Below are 24,499 nucleotides of genomic sequence, written 5' to 3' on the forward strand. Positions count from 1 at the left end.
TAAATTACTCAATAGTATTTTATTTTAAACTTATTCATACAGTTCATGAATTGGATATATTCCAAATTTAACACATATATTTTATCTTCTTCTCAGTTGAATAAATATCTAAAAATGATAATGTTGATATATTTTATCTTCTTCTCAGTTGAATAAATATCTAAAAATGATGTTGCACTAAACCTAATTAATGATAAATATTGTCACTTCAAAGATTTTTGAATCTTGTGAATCTTATTTTCCCAAATACTCATAAACAAAAGAAATGTCTTTGATAATAGTGAATAGATGCAATAAGAGGTTTAAAATCACACAGGTTATAGAGACTGCCTTTACACTAAATTAAAACTTTATTGAATAAAGAACACTCTCCAGAACACATGATCTGATGGACTAGGTCTACGTTACATGCAACGAAGCTGAACATGAATGACAGTAGTTTAACATGGAATGTCAAACAGATTAGCATTTCTCATTGTACAAAACTGTTTATGTAGATGACATGCAAGAAGGGAAGTATGATACTCTGCATTTTCACTAATCATCTGTGATGAGTTTTAAGAATGCATTTGAAGAAACTGGAAGATTTATTTAAGATACATTTCAAATAAATTAGTTACATGTGTACTACTGAACCTCCTTCGATCTCTCTTGCATACCAAATAAAATCTTAGTGCAAACATCAAAGTTGCTGGTCACTCCAAAAGACTGTCAAACTAATAACAGAAAACAAGTTCTGAATTAATGTGCATTAAGTAGGACAAAACCAAGAATAACAGTTACTGCAAAAATCATTTAGGCACACTTAATCGTCCACTCTAAGCATTTCTTCTAAGTTTCTCACATTAATTACTAAAGCCTGTTTACAGTACTAAAATTCTATCATTCAAGCATCATTGATTACATTTCAGAAAAAAAAAATCATTCATTTCAGCAATAGCATTTACTGCTATATTCTAAAAATAAAAAAAGAAAAAGAAAAAAGGGAAAAAAAGAACTATATTTAACAAAACCAGTATCCATAACAGGATACATGGGGAAAAACATTTTAGGAAAAAAAGTGTGCTTTATTTGCACAGCAGGAATTATATAATGTAAACACCATTATTGGCCCACACCACAAAATCCATGAGAAAGGTTCAAATTTGAACACTGTGGGTGCATTATTTTCAAATCTGTGTGAGTTTGTACTGTATCTGTTTGTACCAATACATGACAAATAAAACACACTCTTCCACACACATACACATACAAGTGATTGTTAAATATTGAACATGGCTTGCTTCCCTGACTCAACTCAAAAAATGTTAAGTGACATCTCAACTGTTTTAAAAATGTTTACAGAAATCATTAAATGAATATGAATCGTAATTGAGGAATGATGAAAAGTGATGGCAAAAATATGAGTGGATGTAAAAAAGGTACATATAACTTGGCTGAGATTTGCAAATGCATGGAAAGTCTCTTCCTGTGGGCTTTGTCTGAACTTTTAGCTGATACCAAGAATACAATATATAGTAGTACAAGTCCACTGCCATAGGGAGGGTCAGGCCTAGAAAGCTTACCGTCAAAGTGCAAATTTTAACCTTGGAATGTTTTAACAGGGACATAAGAACCTTCCACCTTTTTCTTGATAAAAAAAAATAATATTAAGAGGTTCAGAAAGGCTTTTTTTTTTTTTTTTTTTCTGGACAAAGTTATTTCAGTTTCTTGGTAAAACAGAAAAGTATTTAGTCAAAAATATCATCCACTCTTTTCACATACATAGAACTATTCTTAATGGTATGAGGTTGCGGGGGCAGGGGGTAGGGGAAGGGGAGAAAAAAACTCTTATCTATGTATCACCTAAATGAAACTTTTATTTAGAACTTCAGTCCTTTGAATCGACTACATTAAATACCACAATGTACCTTCCTATCCCCTCCCTCTCCACCCACCTATCCCAAACACCCCCAATGAACCCAGGTATTCTAATATCTTTGTGTTTTCTAAGCCTCATGATGAAGGCTATTGAGTACCACCTCCACTGGAAAAAAAAAATGAACACCTAAGGTGCACTTTCTACAGCACCTTTTGCTTCTCCACAATTGAGTGGAATCTTGATGCTCAAGCCTGGATCTAGATCTCCAGGTCATCAGGCCGAGGTCGGCTGCTGGCGCGACTGCTGGCTCTGCTGGAAGGCCGCTGGTCCACAATGGCTAGTGGTTGTAGTTCGTGCCCAGCAGCCAGTTTTTTAGAATTCTGGTTGTCATCAGGGAAGTCAAAAGGCTGTGCGTGGGAGTTGGAGATGGTGCTTCCTGCCTGTCCCATTCGATTTTGTTCAGCACTGTAATTAGCCCAGTTTTGCTCACTTGCTTGTTTGTTGTAATTGCGACATGAAGAATTGTTTCTATCTCCAGTAACCAGCTTGTACCCAGGAGGAGACATAGGCGAGAGGGGAGCGGTTGGTGAGGAGCAGCCATTGAAATAAGTGTATTTTGGAGAGCCACAGTCTTTAGAGGGGCTCAGTGGGCCAGTGGTAGCATGGTATGGATCGCTCTTCCCCTTCACACGATCCTTAACACCCTTGAAGAAGACGTAGAAGAGTTCGATGATGTTCAGGGCAAGAGACACCAAAGACACTACCAGCATGAAGATGATGAAGATGGTTTTCTCCGTGGGACGAGAAAGGAAGCAGTCCACCTGATGTGGGCAGGGTTCTCTTTTGCAAGTGTAAACGGCACTTAAGCTGAACCCATAGATGTACCACTGGATCATCAAGAAGGCCACCTCGAAGACAGACTTGAAGAGGATGCTAATGATGTAGGTTCGCAGCAAGCCCCCTCGCATTTTCACCTTGCCGTGCTCTTCAATCCCATATTTGAACTTCTTTATTTCAATCTGCTTCAGGTGCATATCCACATTCATACCATCTGTTTGAGCAACTTTGAGTTCCTCCTCTCTCTTGTTCAGCTTCTCTTCCTTTCGCATCACGTAGAACACATGAGCCAGGTACAAGAGAGTGGGAACGGACACAAAGATGATCTGCAGGACCCAGAAGCGCACGTGAGAGATTGGGAAGGACTTGTCATAGCAGACGTTTTCACAACCAGGTTGCTGAGTGTTACAACGAAAGGCAGACTGCTCATCACCCCAGGCTGACTCAACCGCTGTTCCCAGTAGCAGGATTCGGAAAATGAAAAGGACAGACAGCCACACCTTCCCTCCGGCAGTGGAATAGGCTTGAACCTTGTCAAGGAGTTTGCCTAAGGCACTCCAGTCACCCATGTTGTCTGGGCGCCGTCTGAAAAGAAACAAAAAGACAACTGAATGATCATAGACTGCAAATTGTTAGCTTAATATAGGCTCATTTCAGCATATGGTCAAAAATACTGTAAAAGGTTTTGGATCTTTTTTAGCAAGCTTCCAAAAAAACAACAACAACAACAACAAAAAAAAACAACCACTGGCCGGTTTGCTTAGCGGTAGAGCATCATCCTGGTGTGTAAGAGTTCCAGGTTCGATTCCTGGCCAGGGCACATAGGAGAGGCCGCTCATCTGCTTCTCCACCCTTCCCCCTCTCCTTTCTCTCTGTCTCTCTTTTCTTCTCCCACGCAGCAAAGGCTCCATTGGAGCTAAGTTGGCCTGGGTGCTGAGGACGGTTCAGTGGTCTCCACCTCAGGAGCTAGAATGGCTCCAGTTGCAATAGAGCAATGCCCCAGATGGGCAGAGCATCGCCCCCTAGTGGGTATACCAGGTGGATCCCGGTGAGGCACATGTGGGAAGTCTCTCTACCTCCTCACTTCTTACTTCAGGAAAAAAAAAAAAGTGTAAACTCTTTCTGTCCCATGCCTCCCAGAAGAGGTATTACAATTTTCTCGATACAGTAAAACTTAAGCAGCAGAGCCTATGAGCCAAGTAAGTTTCAGTCTTAACCTGTGAAAATGTATTAGTTTCAACCACTGCCTCTGAACGTGATTTAAAGAGCTGTCTGTCTGCTAAGTGCCTCTGCTTATTTTATCCGTCTGATGAATGAGGACAGTTCTTGCCCGGTAGTCCTGTGTTTGGATGCATGCCTAAGTAAAATGCTGATGATACGTTATTCAGAAATTCTTGTATCTAAAAACTGAGGTGAGGATGCCCATAAACATACATATCCATGCAGATAGACATATATAAGCTGTTTCCATACCTCAACCTTACTATATAGCACTTTATTCCTAAATGTACTCTGAAATGTTTCTCCTTCGTATTTCAAGTAGAATTTGTGCATTCTGTATATTGTAATCATTTGTATTTCTGTTTCTTCATAAGCAGTGACTTATGTGGCTCAGAGTCTGTCTTCAGTCCAAAGAAAAATATGTTGTACTGAATCCCACCATTTTGACACAATGTATGTGGGAACCTACTTTAAAAAACAAAAACTAAATACCCATTATATTTCAAGTAAAAGTTCTGGCCTGTGATGGTGCAGTGGACAAAGCATCGACCTGGAATGCTGAGGTCGCCAGTTTGAAACCCTGGGCTTGCCTGGTCAAGGCACAAGTGAAAGTTGATGCTTCTTGCTCCTCCCACCCTTCTCTTTCTCTCTCTCTTCTCTTTAAAATGAATAAATAAAATCTTTAAAATTTTTTTCAAGTAAAAGTTTGTCTCCTAATTATAGGCTGGAAAATAAAAAGAACAAACCACTTTAAAGTTTATCTCTAGCAAAAATGACTGATTTTCATCTTTTTATTGCTGTATACTGCAGTTTCCCTACCTGAGTTTTGGGCTCTCAGCCGATACAACACCTAAATTTCCTGTCAATACCTAATTAATTATCTAAGCCTAGAACATGCCCATTATTGGCGAGGAGAAAAAGACTCTAGTCTGTAGAGATAGCTGATATTCCAAAAGTTATTTATCAATTTCACTTTATACTTCTAAGTGGTGGTGTTTCATTTAACTGATGAAAATTGAGGTCTTAAGGGTACAGAAAACATTTAGCTATCAATAGAGCCAAAAGAAAACTTGATCCCATGTCCATGTTCAAGGCTTCCCAATGCATTACACTGACTATAAAATGATAATAAAGCTGGTTTACAGCTAGAGATTTTTCCATGCTTTGATATATGTAATCTTAGTGAGGGCTAAATGCTGGGGAAAAAGAAATAACTTTACATGTGGCAGGCATAGAAAACATAGTCTAATTTTGAACAGAGAGTAGTAATTGGAGGATTTAAAAGAGGATGAAGTACTCAAATATTATTTAATAATCAAAAACAACTAAAGTACAGACTTTCCAGGAGCTTAGTAATGACTTTTAAATAGTGTAACTAAAACTAGGATTATATAGGCTTCTTAGAATTATATTCATTATTTGAACATAAAGAGGCTTCTCATCTGGTATGAACTTTGAGCCATCTTCGCCTTAGAGGAAATAGATGAAATCCAGAGAAGTCTTCTTCCCCGCCACCTGACGTTACATTTCTGTCTAATGCGTGCACTTCCTGGCTACAGAGACAGAAAAAATGAAATGGAAATCCGGCCTGTGATTTCCTGAATGAAACAAAGAGATGGGCTCCATAAAGTGAAACTGTGCACTAACTATCTAAATTAGCAGGCAATAGATATCTTTGAGGACAGCCTAGAGACTGGTGCCAAAGAATGCAGTGGTAGGTGTGGGAGGTGACTGAGCAGGTCACAGAAATAACACTCTCCCAGTGGCCATAAAAAGGGAGCTTCCCTTCTACTTTTAGAAAAAGCCACTTTAGATTCTGTAGTCACAACTTAGTAAAATTGATGTATGAAAAGAGTAGTCAAACAAGAACAAAGGCTTGTAAGGTTGACCAAAGAGGGTTAAATAGCCATGGGAAGGCTTGAAGTGTCAGAGAGTAATTTAGCTTTGATGAACAGTTTGATGGTGAGAGAACATAAAAGAAAGAAACCTTCAATGTAGCAGAAAATACCACATTGGGAAGGAATAAGAACAGTCCAGGAGGATCAAACAAAATAGTAGAATTTTTGAAATTATATCAATAGACAGTTTCTATGTGATGATGTGTAAATTGGCCCTAACTCTGTTTGTAGTGAATTACAATATTTTGCCAGTGTCATCTGTTTTTGCTCAGATATTCCCATTGCGGGGAGGGGTGGAGGGGACAAACAAGTGTAAAATGATAAATTGTTGGCACACATATCACTTTTATGCAATGATCAAGGTCAGGACAAACTTAACTTATTTAGAAATATGACAGGCACACTGAGCAGTGGTCATTTTCGTCAATGTTTGATCAGTATTCCAAGTAAAATATGATTGCATGGATGTTTGTGCTAATTAACTACTAACTTCAGTTTCATGAATCAGGCCACTGGACAAGTCACTAGATAGTAGTTCTTTATTAATACACCAACAACTTAATTGCAAAAGCTATCTTTTCTTTAAGCCTCTCCCCATTTTTATTTGCAGTAATGAGTTATACTCTTTCATCTAAATAAGATGAATTATCCAGTTGGACACCTAGCATCCTGTAAAATGTAGCTACCTGTCATTATCACTATCATACAGATCATCAGATAATGTTTAATGTGATGGCTTATGCTTGTGATTCTCAGAGAGGTAACAAAAATTGTAACCTGTTTTTGATAGTTGTTCACTTTGTTGTGAATCAAAAATTCTGTCAAATGCTTGCTCCTTTAATATTTTCATTTTTTAATAGTTTTAGTTGAAGAATTAATGTAGTTTTTATTTTTTTAAAGCAAAATTATATGTCTACAGAATGCCTGGCATTGATTTACAAACTATATATATATATACCTCATTCATAGTCACCAAAACACAAGTATATTTTCTTTTTGATATATGAGAAAACCTCATGCCTTCACTTCCAAGTTTCAAAGTTGAAACTGTACATGTAGAATGATGATTAGGTTAAGGAGCTGTGCAAAATTTGCATTAAGTCAATGCTTGCCAGCAGTTGGACCACCCTTCCCCTTTTTCTGCTTTCTTTGTATCACTAGATCACATTTTCTATCTGATCTAGACTAGAGGCCAAAAGCCACAGGCACCCCCTAGTGTGAACTGCTCAACAACCCTCAGTTCTCTTTACAGTCTGGTCTCTGAATTACATCACAATCACTTGGCAGCAATTGCTGAAAACATACATTCCTGCCCTGGCCAGGGAGCTCCGTTGGTTAGTGTTGTCCTGATATGGCGAGATTGCAAATTGGATCCCCTGTCTCGGTCAGGGCATGTACAATAATTAACCAATGAATGCATTAAATAAGTGGATCAACAAACGAATGTTTCTTTCTCTCTTATATCAATGAATTAAAAAAAATACATTCTTAGCACTCATCAGTCTGAATGAATCTGATTTTCGGGGGAGAGGAGCATTAGAAATAAGCTTTTCGTTTCTTTCTTTTTTTTTTTTTTACAGGGACAGAGAGAGAGTCAGAGAGAGGGATAGGGACAGACACACAGGAACAGAGAGAGATGAGAAACATCAATCATCAGTTTTTCGTTGCGACACCTTAGTTGTTCATTGATTGCTTTGTCATGTGTGCCTTGACCACGGGCCTTCAGCAGACCGAGTAACCCCTTGCTGGAGCCAGCGACCTTGGGTCCAAGCTGGTGAGCTTCGCTCAAACCAGATGCCTGCACTCAAGCTGGCGACCTCGGGATCTCAAACCTGGGTCCTTCCACACCCCAGTCCGACGCTCTATCCACTGCACCACCGCCTAGTCAGGTGCTTTTCATTACTTAAACAAACAAAAATGCACCAGTGATTCTAAAGTAAGGTTTCAGGCCAGAAGGCAAATAATGATTTCTTGACAATTTTGGTGCTCTGTTGTTCAAAATATTCAGAAAAACAAAAAGGGATAGAGAATATCTAAAAAGTTGGGGTTGGGGGGGGGCGCAGAATGAAGAGCAGAGGCTATCTGGACACCTGGGGACAGGACTCGCCCATTCCTGTCCCTCCAGCCCCACGTGTCAGGTCACTCACTCCACCGATCTCGCTGTTCCCAAAAGCAAAAGGACTCAGATAGCTCATTCAAAATAAAAATAAAGCTTCACTTTTAAGTGACTTTTGACTATCTCTTTTGCCAGAGCCTTAAAAACAAATCACTGTGGCAAAGCTGCAGTCAAGTCACTTCATCTCACTAATGTCCTCATGATTACTGGGGTTAGGAAATATTTTCCTCTCAATTTTAAAGCTTTTCCCCAAGAGACAACTGTAAATTAATTAAGAGAAGGGACTTAAAATAAAGGTAAACAGGACTGTTGAAAACTAAACTGAGACTTGATATCTATCACCTTTTTATGATCAAAAGAAAACACATGCCTGACCAGGCGGTGGCACAGTGGATAGAGCGTCGGACTGGGATGCGGAAAGACCCAGGTTCGAGACCCCGAGGTCGCCAGTTTGAGCGCAGGCTCATCTGGTTTGAGCAAAAGCTCACCAGCATGGACCCAAGGTCGGTCGCTGGCTCGAGCAAGGGGTCACTCAGTCTGCTGAAGGCCCACGGTCAAGGCACATATGAGAAAGCAATCAATGAACAACTAAGGTGTCGCAACGAAAAACTGATGATTGATGCTTCTCATCTCTCTCCGTTCCTGTCTGTCTGTCCCTATCTATCCCTCTCTCTGACTCTCTCTGTCTCTGTGAAAAAAAAGAAAACACATAAGGAAGACAAAGTTATTAATATTTGAAAGAATAAAATCATGAAGTCTAAAAATGCATAATGAAATGTCTATGGAAGTTCTTGGTAAAATCATTTATGGATTTCTTGCAGGAAAAGAAAATGGCATGAGTGTGTTTCTAATATACTAAGGCCAAAAAATGTTAAGCCCCCAAACTAAAATGTAAACCCCTGTAATGTCTTTAACTTTGGTAAAAACCCCTATCCTTTGCAGTAAATGGCTGAGTGGGGCTGAGTTGTGACCAATCTTCCAGCTACAGCAACCTGATGTTCCTTTAGTAACAGTCGTACTCACATGTAATTATCATAACCCACTCTCAACCAATCAGCAAATACAACAGGTTTACCTCCCCCTAACTGCCCCTCCCCCACCTAGACTAGGACTAAGTCTCACCATCACTCCTGCTCTTAGCCCGGTCTCAACAGTAACTTTAAGTTTCATGTCAGTCACCTTGTCAACTTGCTTGCCAACCTGTTCTCCTCAGTCGGTCTTGAAAAAATAAACTAACAAGCTAATCTGCCTCCATCAGCATGGCTCACAACCTCATTGGCCATTACTCCAGCCCTGTCACTTCCTATTCCCCTTGTCTGGCTTTTTTTTTCTTAATAGCTCTTAGCCTTATTTGATGTATTATATATTTACAGGTTTATTGTTTGTCTCCCTCCATGCCAAGGTGTTATCACTATCTGCTTTCTTCATCAAGAATATGAGCTCCATGAGGGAGTTTGCACTCACTGCAGTATTCACAGAGTTTAAAAGAGTAATAAATAAATATCTATTGAGTGAATTAAATGGAGCCTGTATCATACAAAACAAAACAAAAACAACCAGGTTTTACCAGTTTAAAAAAACACCTTTTTTTTTTTACTATCTTCTTGGAATTTTCTTAATTGCATGTGTCCCAAACTTCTAAAATTTTACTGTGAAAAGGAAACTTTCACAGTAAGAAAAAAAAAAGGTATTGCAAGCATCTCATATTATGCAGACTGTTCAATTTTCAAGTGCCAATTGCTGAAACAGAACTGTTTGTTGAAACAACATGCTTCAAACAGTTTCTGAGCAAGCAATAAGATTGAATTAAATGAAACAACAACAACCAAAAATGCCTCTTTAAGAGCTTCTTGACTTTATTAGACCAGCCATAGTGATCTGGGATGCCCACAGAACTGCAACATGTACCCTACACGTTTATTCAGTATCCCTGTTAAATTGTTACAGGTTAAAATCTAAAAATAACAACAAAAATATGGTGTTGTCCCCCAATTCTGTGGTATCCTAACTCTGGTTGTACCACATGATTTTGTCACTGAGAGCAAACACAATTGCAAGAAAAAATAGCCTGTTTACACTTGTGTCTATTTCAAGGATGACAAATCTTGGCAGAAAGTCGGGGAACTGAAGAGAAAGAACAAGATCTTATATTTACCCTGGTTAATATAGCATCACTGTATAATCTCAATCTAGGCAGGCAGTTACATGATTTATCAGGTACCTGATATTCCCAGTTCATCAGATATTACACAACCGTTGCTTTTTTATACCTGGACAGTTAGCCTAACTGTGGTGTAGCAAGTGCCATGTAAACATCTATTCAATTTAAAGTTCTGCTTCTTCCCTATTTGCCTTAAGTTTCCTTTGTAAAGAATAATACTGTTACACTTCCACAGATATTTTACGGGTGGTATTGAACTGCATAAGGTATTTTTGTGGGAGGGTGAAAAACATACCAATAAGCCTTTCTTTCCGTGGCTCTCACTTCTCCTCACACAGTCAACCTCTATCTGTCTCCACAAAATAGTAAGATGGTGGTTAAGGGGTGAGGAACTCCACCGGAAAACAGGATGACAGCTGCCAACCAGGGACAATTTAATCCTCTCCCTAGTTGCACAGCTAGCACCCAAGTCCCACACTGACATGGTTCTCATGGCTACTTTCAGGAGCGCTAGACAAAACACACCGTATCAGAAGATGTTGCAGGCTAAAAACCATGTTCTTCTGTTGTAGTGATGGACTTAAAAAACATTTTTCTTAGTTTTTGATGTTCTGACTGTTTTTATGGAACAATCTGGTTATTTTGTCATCATATAAACATACCCCTAGGACCTTCACAACTGTATAAAGAACAGTCTATTTTCTTCAATGAGCATTGAATGAGATAACTCATGCATGGGAAGCTCTTAATAAGAACTCAGGAAAGTTTAGCTATTTATATTAATCATTAGAAGACCTTTAGATGTAAACATAGCTCATTTATTTTCTAATTTTGGCATCTTTTCTTTAGCAAAATAGCAACTAAGAAATGAGTAACACTTTCCTAATGGTAATCAAAATTAATTTTCAAGATGCTCCTTCAATGAGTACAGTATTGTTATTTTGGCAATCCCATACAGATTTATGAGAATTTGCCCTTTATAAACTGATAGGGAGAAAGACCATGAAGAGCGTCTGCCTTCTTTGTATTTGTTTGGAGGCATCTTCCCCAAATCACACACAAAAAAATCCATATCCTATAGAATGGCTCACAGAAATTGCTGAAAAAAGAGAACATTCTACTTTTCATATTACTGTAAATTTTGAGCATTCCATAAAACATATTTTTTAGAAAGGTAGGAAAATTTGGATAAAGAGTATGGAACTTTTTAAGGCTAAAGTCATTGAGTTTATTTATATAGATGTGTATCTCTCACCATGGTATGTGTTTTGATTTTGGCAAAACATAGTTTGTATATACACAGCCAAAACAGTGAATTTAAACAGGCAAAGTGGAGAACTTAGGTTGTTACCCCATCAATACAAAAAATAATAATAATAGCAATAATAATTAACATCCTGCATAAGAGAAACTCTGGAGAATTGTTTTTAATGTGACATCTCTATACTGAATATTAACATTAATGGTAAACACTAGATAATTACTATTTTTCCAGAGCTGAATTGATGTGTGTGGACAAGTTTCAACAATCTATTCAAACAGCTGAGAATCTTGAAGGGAAGTCATAACAACAGGAAAGGTGGAGCAGAAGGTATTATTAATCACTGGTGAGTTTCCTATCACTCCCTTTCCTACAGTATCACATACAAAGGCTCTGAGGCTCATACCTAAGAACATCTCTGGATAATATTGAGAAACTAAGGAATGCACTCTTATCATGAATTTTCCTTCTCTATGAAGAATTGGAAACATTTAAGTAACACAGGATAGTCAGTATCTGAAAACATACCCTTTTAGATCCTTGCTGCAGAGTATCTATGCAACCTTGTTTCCCAGGGAAAGCCAGAAACTAGGAATCAGCGCTCTAAAGGGTGAGGGCCAGAGTGCAAAGGGAAGCTGTGCTGATAAACTTCAAAAGGTATTAGAAACATGTGGAATGTTTCAACAGTGAAGAAAGTGGAAGCAGGGGGATAAATGGAGATGGACAGAGACTTGACTTAGGGTGGTGAACACACAATACAGTGTGCAGGAAGGTACTGTAGAATTGTGCACCTGAAACCTGGATATTTTGTTAACCAGTGTCATCCCAATAAATTCAATAAAAAGAAAAAAAGTGAGAACACTACCACTGCATTTTCCAGGCCAAAGACAGGTGACAACTACCGTATACCCAAAATCTGGGAACAAAAACATATCACATGTTGGGGGACATGTTTCAGCGGTACAGAATTCAACAGCTGCCAGGACAGAAACTACTTCCTGCCATTGGTCTAGTTTCCATCAATTAGGCCTACCTAGAAGAATGCATTACTCTTCCCTGAGGTATTTTCTATATAACTGGCTTATTTCATTCTCGGGGATGGAGTTAATTTAATGAGAGCTCTGCATTCCTACTGGCTTTTATTTCCAGCAGTCCCTGTACAAAAAGTAAAGATAGGGCTTCTTAAAAAAAATAAATTAAAAAAAAAATCTCATAATCGTTTCTTAAAATGCCAGGGGGCTACTTTTGACTGAGTTCAAGTTTGCCTAATTTTCTGGAAGATTAAATGAAGTAATTTCTCATTATTAACCTTGTTTGGAAGCAAAAGAAATTAAACCCACCTCCAAATAAAGCCTAAGCCATGTCTATTTTTCCAAGTTTATAGCTCCCCCTACCCCTACTTCACACTTCTGGAGAAACGCGGGTATGGCTTAGCCTGTGAAGGAGGCTGGTAAGGAGAAGCCTCGTCAGAGATGCTCACTCAGTAAACATGTGGATGACCCTCTAAGGGTACAGTGTGGGCGATCCGCTGCTCGGAACTCCAAGTTTGTTTCCGAATCCTGCGTGGATTTGCCTTTAGACACGTCATGAACGCTTTCCTAATTTCATTATGGGACTTCCACCCCACCCCACCCCACCCCAGCCCCGGTCCGGCCCCAACCCCGACCCCGACCCCACCTCACCCTACATTCTTGAGAAGTTTCGAGAACTTCCAGGAGAGTTACAAGTGCAACTTAAGTACGGTAATTCCCAAGGTACTCAGATTTCCTTACCACCGGTAGGAATTCACAAAAGGAAAAAAGAAAAAAAAAACCAAACCAAAAAACCTGCGGATGGGGGTGAGAGGTTAGAGAGATTAGATTGACATGCTTAATTAAATTAACCACGCGTTAGTTTGCCGCTGGGCCCGCAGCCCATCGCCCTCTCCCTTCCTCGTCGGTGGCGGAACTCGGACCTGCGCAGGGCTTGACGTGTGAGGAAGGCTGGAGGCTCCGCGCCCCAGACGCCGGAGCCCCGCGGGCCCGCGGGCGCGCAGCGGCCGGACGCTCCCCGGCGCCGGGCCTCTCCGCTAAGCTTTCATTTTTAGCGCTTTTCAGCATTCTCGGCGTAAATAGTTCAAACTACGGGGTCATACCAAAAATCTAAACAATCGCTTTGGTCTGTGAAGTTAGAACAGACGGAATCCTTAGCGAGCACGCTAACGGAACGTGTGTTACCAATAAGAGCATTAGAGACATTGCACCCTTTTTAATGGCAATCCAGCGTCATCTTCACCGACTGGCAGCTCCCACTCCAGAGCGTTGCCCAGACCTCTGAGGTCTACAGGTTCGGCCAGGCGGAAGGCGGGGGAGGGGAGCGAGGTGGGGGAGTTAGCTCCCTCTAAGGCGCTGTTTAAGGAATTTCGATTCATATTCTTTCTAGGAGCTCCGGTTTTCGGAGACGGTTTTGGAAACGCACCCTGGCATACACTCTTCTCTGAACGTCTATCCCCCCCCACCCCCAATGCTTTGTAAGTAACCACCCATCAGCCATTCAAGGGGTTTCGTCTCCTGAATTGCCAACGTGGAGTAAAAGGTGATTCTCCTGCGGGTCTCACGTTTTTCCACAGTGGTTGATGAAACAAAGTAACTCTTTACTGTTGCTTTAAAAACCTCAATATTACAACACTGACTTTTATACCTTTTTGTTTACCGGGGAAAATTCTAGGAAGGGACCACGTGGAAGTCAAGTAACCGCAAGGTCTTAACAAAGCACTTTGTTAAGAAGCTTGCTTTGCAGGGCTATATAGAACATCAATCAAGATTTCCATATGAAAAAGCACAAGTGTAGAATTCTATAGCGAGCACGCAAAGTAAATTTGCACTTTGATTTTTGTGATATTGTCAGTCAAATTCTCACTCCAGACCCCTACTTAACCTCCTCCCCCCCGTTACAAAGCAACTAGACTGTTACTGATTACGAAAAAAGTAAAAATATACTAAAAAAAATGAAGAACCAAATATCCAGTAAAATAGTGCTTTATTCTAATCAGAAAGATCTAAATCTTACTTTACCTGTTGCATCGTTAATAAAAAACCAGTTTTAAAAAAACCCCAAAACCCAAACGTTCAATTTAAACTTTCAAACTATAGAAACACTTTCAAGTTTATCATTGCATTTACAGTATCATGCCAAAAGTACATTTATACAACACTTAAAAACTTGAGAAACGTTTTACTTGTAGAAAAAGAAACGAATAGGTAAAGTTTTTTAAAAAACTTACTCTTTCTCTTAAAAGAAGTGAAGTAGGCACGCCAACTGATTCAACTCCTTGGAGGATGAAGTAAAAAGAAAAAGTCAGTTCAGGCACTCAGACCTGTCTATATTTAAAGTTTTAAAAGTCTGCTGCTGCTTGGTACTTTCCTCACTCCTTCCCCCTAATGAAAGAAAAGTGCTGGTACCTCGTAAAAAGCTTTTTTCTAACTTGGAACACAGAGCTTTTAAAAGTTTCAAGCCACTGACTCAACGAGGAGGAGGGGCTAGGAGAGAGGGGAGGGGCAGAGGAAAGGCGGGGAGAAGGGTAGGGAGCAGGCCGGGGATCGTGGACGGGTGTTGATGAAGAGGCGAGGAGGAGCAGCGAGGTCGAGAGATAAAGCTGTGGTTTAAATTTGCTGATGAGAGAAATGACAGCATTAAGGGACTTGAATGCTACGACTTGTAGTTCCTCTTTACAGATAACAATGACTGGTTTGGGTTAGTGCTGGTTCCACCAGAGGTCTCGAGATAATACCTAGTTGTATATTTTATACTACTACAGACTTTTCTAAAGTAAAATATACATGTTACAGTAAGTAAAAATGGTGAAAAAGAGTAAAGGCAGTGCAGATTTGTTTCATGTTGACCAAGGTGTACGAAGTTAAACGTAGTTGTCAGTTATCTGATGAGCTATTTCCTTTTCTTTTAAGTAGGGACAATTAACAAAGGAAATGGCGGAGATGGGAGAGAGGAGAGAGATTTCAAAAATGGACAGATATGGTGGTATGTCCATCCCAAATACACCTTCCAACCCCTTGACTGCTTTGAATGTTTACTCTTTTCTTCAGTTTAGCAAAACTATATTTATATGTATAACACATTTTGACTATGAAATTCTGATATATCTCTTATCTGATCTCCAAGGAATGAAAATTTATCATATTTTGCCCCTCCCCCCATTCATGCCAATGTACTAGAAACCGAATCTGTTTTGTAGTGAAATGTCAGGGTAGTTTTTATGAAATACTGATGTGATAAATTGGCCTTAATGGATCCTCAAATCATTAAAGCTCCTTGAGACCATCTCCTCTAAAGCTTGCTGCAGAGTTTTCTGCCCAGTGACAGTGGAGCTGAGCATATATCCTTTTATGTGCCTGTCCACCATATCTGTGCCTCTTCCTGTTCAGCACCCTGAGTTAGGGTGTAGAATAGCCTGAGTCATGTGGCCTCTTGCTTAGAGTGGGCAGCCCCTCTCCAGATGCCATACCAGTGGCAAGTGGTAAGACGCTTCTCCTCCCCCAAGGCTTCTGCGAGGCTCCCAAGGATGGACAGGGAAATCTCTTGGCCATTATTCTGGTTGGAAAGAAAGCAAATTGATACAGGCTTAATGTTCCTTACCTTTTTCTTGCTAATACAAATATCAGAAAAAAGAAGGAGGGCAAATATGTTCTGTTAGATGCCGTTCTCTAAATATACTTTCACTAAAATGATTAATAAAAACACCTTTTGAAATGTTACAGTTTAAGACATGATTTTGCTCTCTCATTTGTTGGCTACACTATTTTCAAGATTATTTTTTCTTTAAATAGAGAAGGAGAAAAAAGATATTGTAATCTGACTTTCAAGTCTTCAAGTTCAGTAACCCATAAATATTATTTTGGTCTTGTATTTATATTGTTTTCCTTCAAAGGAGTCTATTGTTTTGTCCTAACTAAAAATTATTTTATTTAACTCAAAACACATCATGAAAATATGATTTATTCTTATTATAAGTAAATGCACTTCCATCTTCTCTTTTTTTAAAAAAAAAAAAAGTCTGTGCTTCATTTAATTTACATAATTATTTGGCTTACTTTTGTAAAGTTATTCAAGTGCAATTCTTACTGAAATTAGCCATTGTATTATAAAGGTTTCCTAATATGTAAATTCAGAATTAGTTGCATGAAAAAAGTTGTGATTGACTATTTTATTACACGGTTATTAATGCAAAAAAATTGTGTTTATTCCCAATTATGTTTTATTAAGCTTACAAAAGGGCTTTGATGTCTAAGTATTTTGCTATCTTTCTCTTTAGTCTATTGCTTATGTTACAAATTGGAAATAGAACCTAGGAATTTCTTTATACCAAATTAAGTTTCTCATAGATATCACTTGAACCATCTTCTAAGTCAAAGGAATTAGTCATAGCAAGAGCCACTAATTAAATAATTCTCTTAGCATATGCAGTATATTATATCTTCTATTTTTAAAATGATTTTCCCATGATCTTTCATAAAAGTTCTGATCATCTCTTCTTTTGGAATAATGGCTCCAAAATGTGATCATTTGAGTAATAATGCTGTAGGGAAGCTGGGTTACTGTGCATGACCTCTCGGTTGAAACACGAACAACACAGTTTCCTCTCGTGGACTCCTAGCAGCTTCTCCAAATGCTGAGTAGTAAGTTTGATTATACTTCACACTCCAGTAGTGCTGGTGAGTTATATTTTGACCAATAAAAAATAACAAATTCCACTTATCTAACCTTGCAAGCTTGTCTCCATTGGAATGTTTTGCAAAAATTGTGGGATAAATGTTTTCATCATATTCTCAGAAATGCCAATGCCATTTCATTAATATCAACACTGATTTCCCCGAATTATATCTTCTCCAATTGCAAGGACTGTCTATGCAGGAAAAATGGATGCAGCCTGATTTGCTAGTCAAGCAACACTGCTCAAGAGGCTTATGGGACAGTCGATTGCAGTTCACCATCTGCACTTTTTTTTTTATCCCCACAATGAGTCAGCCCTTAGACTCTTTTATTCATGTTGCTCCGTACCTTGTGAAACGCACACTACTGTCACAGTGGAGAGTAGGTTCTTTTTCAGAATAGTGAGAAGTATTTCTTATTCTCAGAAACAGCTACCTTCTTTGGATTTTTACCTTTGCTTCAAAATATCAACTTCTGGAATTGTAAGAGATGAATGGATTAAGTTTAAGGATTCTAAATGCCAATCTCACACAAACTCTGGTGGATTACTCTCACTTCCATGAGTAGCATAAACATTCAAAAATATCTGGAGACTATAGATCAGAGATTATTATGAAGAATATTTTCATGGTTGTGAACAAAAAAGGGGTGCTGTAATAAATCATAAAGTCCTAACTGAGCAGGCATGTAACTCTAGTAAAAGATCTATCTTTTTCTTAAGCCCTGTCCATTGTTTCTGTGCATGTAGGTTAACACACCTATGAAATGCCTCTTTAATCACCCTTTCAGACTCCTCCTTCTAAAATGTAATTACCCTCAAAAGAGCAAATAGTCTTACCTACCTTGTAATCCAATCCTCATCTTCCTATCTCCCACCTTCATGTAATGTGCCTCATGTCTTTTCTTTAATTTCAAATGTGTAAAAGAAATTACAGAACTATTACAGGGTTGAGCGACTGGGTGAAAAAGGTAAAAGGATTGAAAAGTACAAGTTGGGCGTGGCGTATGACTGTGTAGTGGACAGAGCTTCGAGCAGGAATGCTGAGGCCACTCATCAGATCAAAACCCTGGGCTTGCCGGGTCCTACGACAAGCAGTCAATGAACAGCTAGTGAAGCAACTGTGAGTTGATATTTCTCGTTCTTCTCCCCTCTCTGTAAAAATCAACAAATAAAGTCTTAAAAAAAGAAGTACTAGTTGAAAGTTAGAAAATAGTCATAGGGATGTAAAGTACTGCATATGGAATATAGTCAATAATATTGTAATAACTATGTATAGTGCCAGGTGGGTACTTGAAATATTGGAAGGAACACTTTGTAAAGTATATGACCATGCTGTACACCTGAACCTAATACAAAATAATATTGAATGCAAACTGTAATAAAAAAATTAAAGGCCCTGGCCAGGTAGCTCAGTTGGTTGGAGCATCGTACCAAAATACAGAGGTGTTTGGTTCAATTCCGGTCAGGATACATACAGGAACAGATTGATGTTCCTGACTCTCTCTCTCTCTCTCTCTCTCTCTCTCTCTCTCTGATGTTCCTTCCTTTCTCACTAAAGAAGAATTGGAAAAAAAAATGTATGAAGAAAACTTAAAAAAAAAAAAAAGAAAACTAGTATTCTCTGGAGCATTTGAGATCTTGCTCCCTGGGATATGTCTTCACTTTGGCTCAGATGAACTCATAAAAATACTTTACTTGGCCCTGGCCATTTGGCTCAGTGGTAGAGCGTTGGCCTGGCGTGCAGGAGTCCAGGGTTCGATTCCCGGCCAGGGCACACAGGAGAAGCACCTATCTGCTTTTCCACCCTCCCCCTCTCCTTCCTCTCTGTCTCTCTCTTCCCCTTTCGCAGCCAAGGCTCCAGGCTCCATTGGAGCAAAGTTGGCCTGGGTGCTGAGGATGGCTCTATGGCCTCTGCCTCAGGCGCTAGAATGGCTCTGATTGCGACAGAGCGACGCCCCAGATGGGCAGAGCATCGCCCCCTAGTGGGCATGCTGGGTGGATCCCCGTCGGGCGCATGCGGGAGTCTGTCTGACTGCCTCCCCGTTTCCAACTTCAGAAAAATACACACACACACACACACACACACACACACACAAGAAAAAAATACTTTACTTGTTTGGATGTTTCTTACAGTAACATGGTAGAGGAGTGAGTTTTAAGAATCAGAGCTGGGATACTAAGAGTGAGAAAGGAAAGGAAGTTAAAATGATCAGGACCTGATGACAGATTGAGTGAGGAGGGCACAAGGTGTGGAAACTGATTTTGGATTTTGATTAGGAAAAAATTATTAACACAGAGAAAGAAGTCCAGAGGAAGAACTGATTGACAGAAAAGTATTCAATGATTTCAATTTGTAATATTTTGGTATGAAGAACTGAAATGGCTAGGTAAAGATATCTGGGAACTTAAAACAGGGACTGAAGGTTAAGTTAAAATTGTTATAAGATTTGGTATTATACTCATAGAATTGCTATTTGCAACCACAGGTACAGATGAGATTACTGAGAGATATGCTGAAGCAGTATGTCAAAGAAACAGCATACACACAGCTTAAATGGATTTCCTCATTTAATGCAAAGAAAAAGAATGAAAAAAAAAGAAGCCTGACCAGGCGATGATGCATTAGAGAGTCAACCTGGGATGTATAGGACACCCAGGTTTGAAATCCCAAGGTTGCTGGCTTGAGCGTGGGATCATAGACATGACCCCATGGTCACTGGCTTGAAGCCCAAAGTCACTGGCTTGAGCCCAAGATTCCTGGCTTGAGCAAGTGGTCACTGGCTCAGCTGGAGCACACCCCCCCACACGCCCCTGTTAAGTTATGTATGATAAAGCAATCAATGAACAACTAAGGTACCTTAATGATGAGTTAATGCTTCTGATCTCTCTCTCTCTTCCTGTCTGTCTGTCCCTCTCTTGCTTTTGCTTTCTCGCTAAAAAAAAAAAAAAGAGGCAAGGTAGACTGGAAAAGGGAAAGGTGTTTAAGATAGCGACAAATTGGCTTGTTTATAAGGAAAATATCACTGGGGCACTGAGAGGAGTCTTAATTTTGAAAATAAAAAAGATAATTATTTCTTTAAAACAAAAGTGAATGCAGACCATAAAGGAGAAAAAAAATCTTTTGAGGTGTAGAGTATGGGCATTAGGAACCTAGGGTAAAGGCAACATCTCAGATAAAGAAGGGTGGGGTTAGCTGACTGAAGTAAAAGCAAGTCAAGCAGAGTTGAAAAGTTGGCAGTAGCTCTGGGGAAAGCCAAAGGTGGTATAGAATAGAAGGATTATCTACAACTGGGAGGATCCAAAATTATTGTAATTGAATAAAATTACATTGTCTTATGGATTACCTTTCATCAGCATGAGTATAAGCCTTTCTATGCACCAAATTTCCATTTTACCTATCTAGTATTATACAGTAAGGAAAGAGAAATGTTAATTAGGACTCAACAGTATGCAGATTTAGAGATACTCTACCCACATTGGTACAACCAGACAGATTGTTGCTCAACCACATTTCCTTTAGAGAAGTGATTTCCCATCAATATACTGACTAGTGCTAGAAGCCTTTTTCAACAGATTTATTTCTGGGGTCTGACACTTTGTAACTCTGAACTATTCACGTAACTGAAACTTGTTTTCCATTCATTTAGTATTCTATTCTCTTTGAGAGAGATTTAAGGATCAAAAGTTGTCTCAAACTAAGTAAAATCTGAACTGATTCTATAGCCCACACCTTTCTCCAAGTGAATCTTACTGTGAGGCTACACACAAAAGAAGTTTTTGTCAAGGGAAGAATTTTTGTTTTGTTTTGTTTAATAGAAAAGAATTACAGCCAGTGGATACATATGTCTTTGGCTCCACCTTCTGTACAGAGTGAAAATGAACATCATAGTAACTAGTAAAATCATTTAATACTTCCCCTTTTTAAAATTTCACCTTTTTTTATTAAGCTTAATTTTTATAATCATTTGTGAATATTTACATTTATTAATTCAGCAAGTACTTATTATGTCTTAGGAACTATACTAGTGAGAATTTTTTAGTTATCTATTGGAGACAAAAGTAGTATCAGGTTATACTTTATTTAACTTTGGGCTTTGAGGGGTTTGTTTGTTTTATTTAAATTGAATTTTAAAAAAACAAGCAAATAATGGTAGGAAAAATAATATAAGTTTGGTTTTATGGGTTTGTTTTTTTTAAAGGAACATGTTCTCTATTATTCCACAGGGAATTGCTATTTTTAAACATCCTATTAATGGTCTGCCCACTTAAAAAAATGCCAGAAGCAAAAAAAATAATAATAATATATATTTTGCATTTATTAGTTTTAATTATATAAGAGAGACAATAAGGCATGTGTACAGACTGACAGCTGTTGGCTTTAACAATTTAAGTTAGCTGAATATCAGCTTAAAAATAAAGAAATATATTTTAAGACAAATAAAGTGAAAATTAATTAAAATTTATTCAGCAGAGTAGTTATCTTGTCAGCATTGTCACTCATCATCATTTTGTGTTTCACATTGTATTAGATAATGGAAATTTGGAAAACACAAAAAACATTTTATAAATGCAAGTGATTCCTTTATGGGCAGAATGCTTGCAAACAATTAAGAACATGAACAAACATAGTTATAATAGCAAATATATAAACACAATTATTTATATGCTTGTTGGATTGATGCCAAAGAAAAAGACTTTGTATTGCTTCAGAAGTCAGCAGAGATAAAAATTCCCCAACGAAATATTTATATGTTTAGTTATAGCACCACTTACCAAAGTCATTAAAATGGCTTGCTGTTATATGTCAAAGTCTGCTTTGGTACACAGGGAAGGGTACCTGTGGACAGCTTTATACAGTACATGTCCTTTATGGACACCATCAAATTTAATAGGGTTTTCATTTAGGATAGCATGAAGACAAAATTATCTCTAAGAAATTATGCATCATAATAATTATAAATCCTATAGTAATAAAAGTATTACAACCATCATAGTTCTAAGAATAACAAAATTAAAAAAAGAACCACTAGACTTTTAAGTGAGCTTACAGTTTTGAAAATTAATTATTTATTTACTACTGGAAATGAGTATTACTTTAGTGTTCAGGTGGTTATGATATAAAAAGAAGGTCCAAAACTGTTGTAGCAAACTTAATATGTTTGAAAGGCTTAGGTGCTTTTTAAACTATTGGAAATTCATGTGGTCACAAAACACTAGAGTTCAGGGCCAGCCCAACATAAAGTCAGTATATTATCACCCAATGAAATACAGTATAGCTTTAAGGACGTCCAAAGCTCTTTTAATCCAAAACCATCTCCCTACTTGTTCCCTGTGGAAGCTAGATTTTCCCACCATGACAGTTTCACCTTCAGATTAAGACAGTGGAGTCTTTAAGAGGCAAAAACGGAAATGAAGTATATCCTTGGAAATGGTAAAGAAAAATTAACAAAAATTAGTTTACTGTTGTGACTCACAAAAGGAGCTTTAAGACTGGAGATATAAATTTTTTATGGGAATAAACAGAAATAAAACAAGAGGTTTTTGAACTGGCTGACCTAAGCTAATTTGGTTGTGTACAACTTTTATATTCTTTTGAGCATGTATATTTTAGCAAGACAGAGAGAGAGAGACAGGAAGGGAGAGTGATAAGAAGCATCAACTGAGAATCATCAACTTGTAGTTGTGGTACTTTAATTGTTCATTGATTGTCTCTTATATGTGCCTTGACCAGGAAGCTCCAGCTGACCCAGTGACCCTTGCTCAAGCCAGTAACCTTGAGCTCAAGTCAGCTACCATGGGCTTCAAGCCAACAACTTTTGGGCCCAAGTCAGTGACTTCGTCCTCAAGCTAGTGAGCCTGCATTCATGCTGGATGAGCCCACGCTCAAACTGGCGACCTTGGGGTTTCAAACCAAGGACCTCAGCTTTCCAAGTCAACGCTCTATACACTGTGCCACCGCTGGCTAGGCTCTTTTGGGCATTATTAGTGGCCAACACAAAAGACTGAGGTGTATTAAGGCTAGTCTCCCATGACATAAGTACCAGCTTAAAATAAAACAAACCTTAGAACAATTTTGATTTCACACTTAGATAATGATTTAATAAGCACTTATTAGAAAGCAGTCACTAAACATTCCTTAAAACTTGCTTTGTATTCTCTATAAAGTCCCAACTCTCTGTTCTATTTAGGCACAGAGACCTCTACCTTACACAAAAAGTTCCTTTGAGGCAAAAGTGATGATAGTCCAGATACAACATTCATATTGTTGACTCAGCCACCAGATATCCTCCAAACCAATGACTGGACACGACCATTTTTGGGTCAAGTCACTAGTTTTTGAATTTGCATATGTTGAACATTACTAATTACACCAAGGAGAGCCTATTTCTAACATTAATTCTATTGATCAGTAAAAGCACTAATGTGACCAGTGAAAATTCATATCGGACATTCAGGATGCTAATTAGCAAATGTCTGGTGTGTTTCACAGACATGGATACAGAAGCACTTATAGTTGTCTCTGAGGTGGTCCTTCTCCTGTACATTTGCTGTCCGTCCCTAAACCATGAATTCTTAAGTACCCAGACTCTCTGTGTAACTTCTATAAAACATCCCACAAATTTATAGTATGGTATCATTGTTGATGGTCTTAAAAGTAAATTACAGACATCATAAAACAGGAAAACTATGCACTGTTTAGGCAGTGCAAGTTAGTACTTTAGAAAATGGAATTAGCTTCCGGATTCCTGAGGGTAAATGGTGAAAGTAAAAGCCATATGTTGAGAGGATATACCAGAAAAATTAGAAGGTATTAAGAACACACGAATATTTTAAGAATTTTACACTTGAATGACCCCCATCTCAAGAAGTTATGAATTTACCCCTAAAATAAAACATAGATATTTTAAATGCTTTTACTTTAAAATTAGCATGTGTTCTTAATACTTCATAATACTGAATTCATACATAGCTTGAAGTTCAAATTTATCATATCATGTAAAGTTCAAATTTAGTCATATTCTGTGGGGTTTCCTTTATATTTCTATTTCACTGATTCTTTAGAGAGGAGAGAGAGAAAGGGGGTGGGAGAGAAGCCTGGAAGCATCAACTCATAGGAGTTGCTTCTCATATGTGCCTTGACTGGGCAAGCCAGGGTTTTTGAACTGGTGACCTCAACATTCCAGCTCAGTGCTCCATCCACTGCATCACCACAGGTCAGGCTGTATTTCACATGAACTTTCCTCAGCCCACCCTACACCCTGCATGTCTGCCATGTTCCTGGCCCTGGATCACTCTTATTGAAATACTGGTAGGCAGGATGTCATTACTTGACCTCTGATCTTGCAAGTGGCAGAAATATATCTGATATTCTCCTGACACAATTCTGTTTTATAAAATCCCAGTAAAAGATCAGATTTGATATATTTGAAAGGTTCG

General features: G+C 38.4%; 1 protein-coding gene across 1 annotated transcript; it reads right to left on the reverse strand.

Moving 5' to 3' along the window:
- Positions 1–331: 331 nt before the first annotated feature.
- Positions 332–14,816, reverse strand: GJA1 (gap junction protein alpha 1). Its single transcript, XM_066373352.1, has 2 exons — positions 14,618–14,816; positions 332–3,283 (listed from the first exon to the last, which is right to left on the reverse strand). Exon 2 carries the CDS (start codon positions 3,265–3,267, stop codon positions 2,119–2,121), a length of 1,149 nt encoding a protein of 382 aa, XP_066229449.1. The 5' UTR covers positions 3,268–3,283; positions 14,618–14,816; the 3' UTR covers positions 332–2,118.
- Between the last annotated feature and the right edge of the window lie 9,683 nt (positions 14,817–24,499).

The sequence above is a fragment of the Saccopteryx leptura genome, chromosome 3, assembly GCF_036850995.1.
Source record: "Saccopteryx leptura isolate mSacLep1 chromosome 3, mSacLep1_pri_phased_curated, whole genome shotgun sequence".
Taxonomy (NCBI): Eukaryota; Metazoa; Chordata; class Mammalia; order Chiroptera; family Emballonuridae; genus Saccopteryx; species Saccopteryx leptura.